The 3714-nt window shown below is 41.5% G+C and overlaps 1 protein-coding gene across 1 annotated transcript; it reads right to left on the reverse strand.

Moving 5' to 3' along the window:
- Window positions 1-294: 294 nt before the first annotated feature.
- Window positions 295-1373, reverse strand: LOC124851163. Its single transcript, XM_047337924.1, has 2 exons — window positions 1095-1373; window positions 295-859 (listed from the first exon to the last, which is right to left on the reverse strand). The coding sequence occupies exons 1-2, from the start codon at window positions 1196-1198 to the stop codon at window positions 295-297; spliced, it is 669 nt and encodes a 222-aa protein (XP_047193880.1). The 5' UTR covers window positions 1199-1373.
- Between the last annotated feature and the right edge of the window lie 2341 nt (window positions 1374-3714).

Here is a 3714-nt window from a genome sequence, read left to right on the forward strand (position 1 = left end):
CACCCTCTTCTTGTATGGGCTGAGAAAGCTGCTCCTTGAACTTTTGTAGCTCTTGCCTGACACAGGGCTTTGGTCTTAATGGCCGGCTTGTACTTGCTTTTGAGAAGAATCGAAATCTGGGACGCTTTGAAGATGGGGCTGTCTCTGGTGCCTCCCTTCTCTCTCCTTCCTCCTCATATGCATCATCCTCCTCCTCCTGTGGTGATACAGTTTGAGCAATGTATTCTTCTGCTCTTCTCAGAAGCTCCTGAATTTGGCTGTCCTCATTTTCAATGAGGGTTTCAGGTGAAACGGTTATTGATCAAGGAAGCATGCAGCAGTGGCGAGGGGCGAGAACTTTGAATCCCTGGGATCAAGGAAGCAGCTGAAGCGCTGCTCCATGTTTGCCAGGACAGCTAGGTCCCTGTAGCCAGTGCCCTGGGGGAACTGGGACAGGTGAGCACTCAGGTCCAAGAGGGCGGGCACCACCAGGGATAGGGACATGGTGTCACTCTGTAGCATCTTGGTATGCTCTGCGAAGGGGAGGAGCAGGTCTCTGAGAGCAGCCAGCTTCTGCCACTCACTGGGCAGGAGACAGTCCCAGTCCATCCCATCAGCAACCTGGACAATTGAGTCCTTTACTTCGAGAAGGCGGGAGATCATCTGGTATGAGCTGGACCATCTAGTGAGGCAGTCTTTGACCAGAGTAAGTCCACACAGCTGGAGCAGTCGCTCAGTTGCTACAGACGACTTGCGGAAGAGCCTGACAAGTCCTCTCACTTTGTCAAAGAGTCGTTTGACACTTTGTTCCTTCTGGATCAAGTTCACCACGAGTTGCAGCGTATGTACAACGCAGGGTGTCCTCTTTATGGCTCCGTACCTAGATAGATAAGACAGACAGACAAACATAGAGAGAAGACAGGCAGTTTATTAATCATCCAAGGGAAATTAAATTGCCATGAGCAACACAATGCAATCACAATATACAATGTACTAACACACATCATCATAACGCCATAGAATAAATAACCAAATATAGCTCAATGACAGACATTATCTAGCCTACTACTAAAACAGCTACAAACTAAAATAAGCTACAAACTAAAATAATGTACCTTTGCTCTTCTTCACCCTCCTCAGATTCTTCATCACTGTTCTGGACTTCTTCATCCTCAGAGCTGGGCTCATCATCATCTTCGTTTTTGAAGGCTGCAACCATGTTGCTCCCGTTATCTGTTATTACAGTCAGAATTTTTTCTTTTGATATTCCCCAGTCCTCTGTGCATCGGTCAACACATGTTTTTATACACTCTGCAGTGTGTGGGTGGGAGATCTGCTCAAGCCTCAGCAGTATGTGTTTTGCCCTGTTTTGCTGAGTGCAATAGTAGCATGCACTAATGGCAAGGAATGCTGCTGTGAGGCCTTTTTTTATCCATATGTCCAGCCCAATTGTGATTTTGCGTGCTGTTGCGAGTCTGTCTTTAAATTTCTGCCTTTCGGCATTGTAAAGTTTATCAACTAAATTAGTTATTTTTGCTTTTTTGGGTACGGTCAACCTCTTATCAATGGTCAGCATCATTTGAACAAAATCTTCGTCCTCAACCGAACGGGCAGGTAGGCCAGTGCGTCCAATCCACTGGGCAATCGCCTCTTCTTTACTTTGTTGTTCGGCTGAGTCGGCTTTATACTTCGATGGTGAAGAGAAGAATGCTTGAATAGTTGACCCCATCCTCTCTGAATCAGGCTGCTGTTTTTCCGGTCTTGTTGTGTCTGGGGTCTAGGTGAAAAATTAGTCTCTAGGATATATACAGATCTCCTAGTATATGCCTACAGCTGAATTCCAATTAATTAAATGTAAATAATCATTTTACGGCAATGCTTAATTAACAGTATTATCATTAAAATATAAGAGAATATCAAGTCTAGATTTTGAAGATTTAAATGATGTGATAGCACAATACAACTACTATGCGTACCTGGCCTTAGAGCTAAATCAACCACATATCCTCCATAAGAATTGCTGTGCAATCTGATAACCAACCGATTTAGCTAGATGTCTAGATTTGACAGTGGAAAGTGGTGCCAATGATAATAACAATTGCCCAAATAGACGAAGGATATGTAAACCAATCGCATACTCATTCATTTTTTCTTGATTAATGCAATTAAGCTTACTAGCTAGTTATCGATAGCTAGTTTAAGTTAGCTATGCTACCTCATCGTTAGCTAGCTAAAGGTTTTGTCAATCATTTGCCAAGGCTAACGGGAGGCTTCAATCGATAATTATTAGCTAGCTATCCAAGTTGACATCCTATACACTCGACTACCCCTTTTGAAATTGACTTAACGTTGGCTAATATATGCTAATAACTAGTTAATATAAGCTAGTTATCATTGACAGTTACTAGCGAACTTACCGTGGCATGAACTGCAGGATGGTGGGCTTTCAATAAAAATCAGATCCTTTCAATAATAAGTTTGACCCAACTTACATTTTACACATTTTAAACTGTTTATTTATATTTTTATTATGGCCATGTGCCAATGTGCCTTTGTTTCTAAAATAAATATAACAAATGAACAACCATGTAATGCTGCACTTGTTGTTTTCTCGTGTATTTAAGTGAAACTACTGGTGATACAAATATGTGTCAATGTGCCTGTTTAACTGGTCATTTCCCCAAACTAATAGATCTTAGACTGTGTCACAATCATTCAACATATTCTCATTCTTCTGATGTTTTTAAAGCCAGTACAACACAATAACTGCAGGCTCTTACTGCCCAAGGACTCAACATGCCAACTGGAGAAGTGGGCGATCGAACCACCAACCTTTGGATAGATCAACGACCGACACTACCTCTTGACCAACGGCCACCTGCAAGATGAAGATTTATCATGTAAGCATTCCCACTGCTGTTAAATTTAATTTTCTACATGATGCTTAAAACTACTATAAAAAATACTACACTGCAAACAGGTTATCCACATACAGACTGTATTGTAGTATTGCAGTAAGTATCTCCCAAGGTCTTTGCAGCTCGTCTTTGTCATGAATGCGCTTTCTAAAATTTATAGTGGACTACTCACTCCGGGTCGGGTTTAAGATGATGCCCCAAGTGAGTCTTAAATATTTAGAAGTCTTGTTCATGCAAGATCATCCTGATGTGATTTAGTGAGTTACCAAAAGAATGAGACTGGGAATACATGTGGGAAGAAAATGTGTTTTCATTGCAGATTGACTTAGCTCATTCTGAAGAGGGAGCACACATTATAACTGCTCAGCTGATTATTTTAACAGATTGAACCAAGTTGGATCAGGGGCTGGATTTTTAAAACCATACAAAGGATGCATACTAAATGTGTGTGTGTGTGTGTGTGTGCGCACAACTGCCTAAAATATGCTTTGCGTTAAGTAATCAGATTAATAACACTGTATGCTTGCACGCCCACATCCAACCATAAATGGTCAGAACAAGGTACATCATCGGTGTTGATGCATGGAAATGATGCTGCTGATCAGAGGTTCTTTATAGTAAATCATGGACATATTGTGCCGGAGCTGTCACTGCCTTTATTTCCAGATTTTACACAATGCACTTGAGCTGTAGAAGGCAGGTGTGTGGCAGCATGGTGTCTCAGTGCCTGACCTCACTTTCAGATTCACAATATATGAAGACTAAAGTTGTACTTGATGATACAAGCACAGTATTCTTGGGTTATTTTTAAAACTAT

The sequence above is a fragment of the Hippoglossus stenolepis genome, chromosome 19 (assembly GCF_022539355.2).
Source record: "Hippoglossus stenolepis isolate QCI-W04-F060 chromosome 19, HSTE1.2, whole genome shotgun sequence".
Taxonomy (NCBI): domain Eukaryota; kingdom Metazoa; phylum Chordata; class Actinopteri; order Pleuronectiformes; family Pleuronectidae; genus Hippoglossus; species Hippoglossus stenolepis.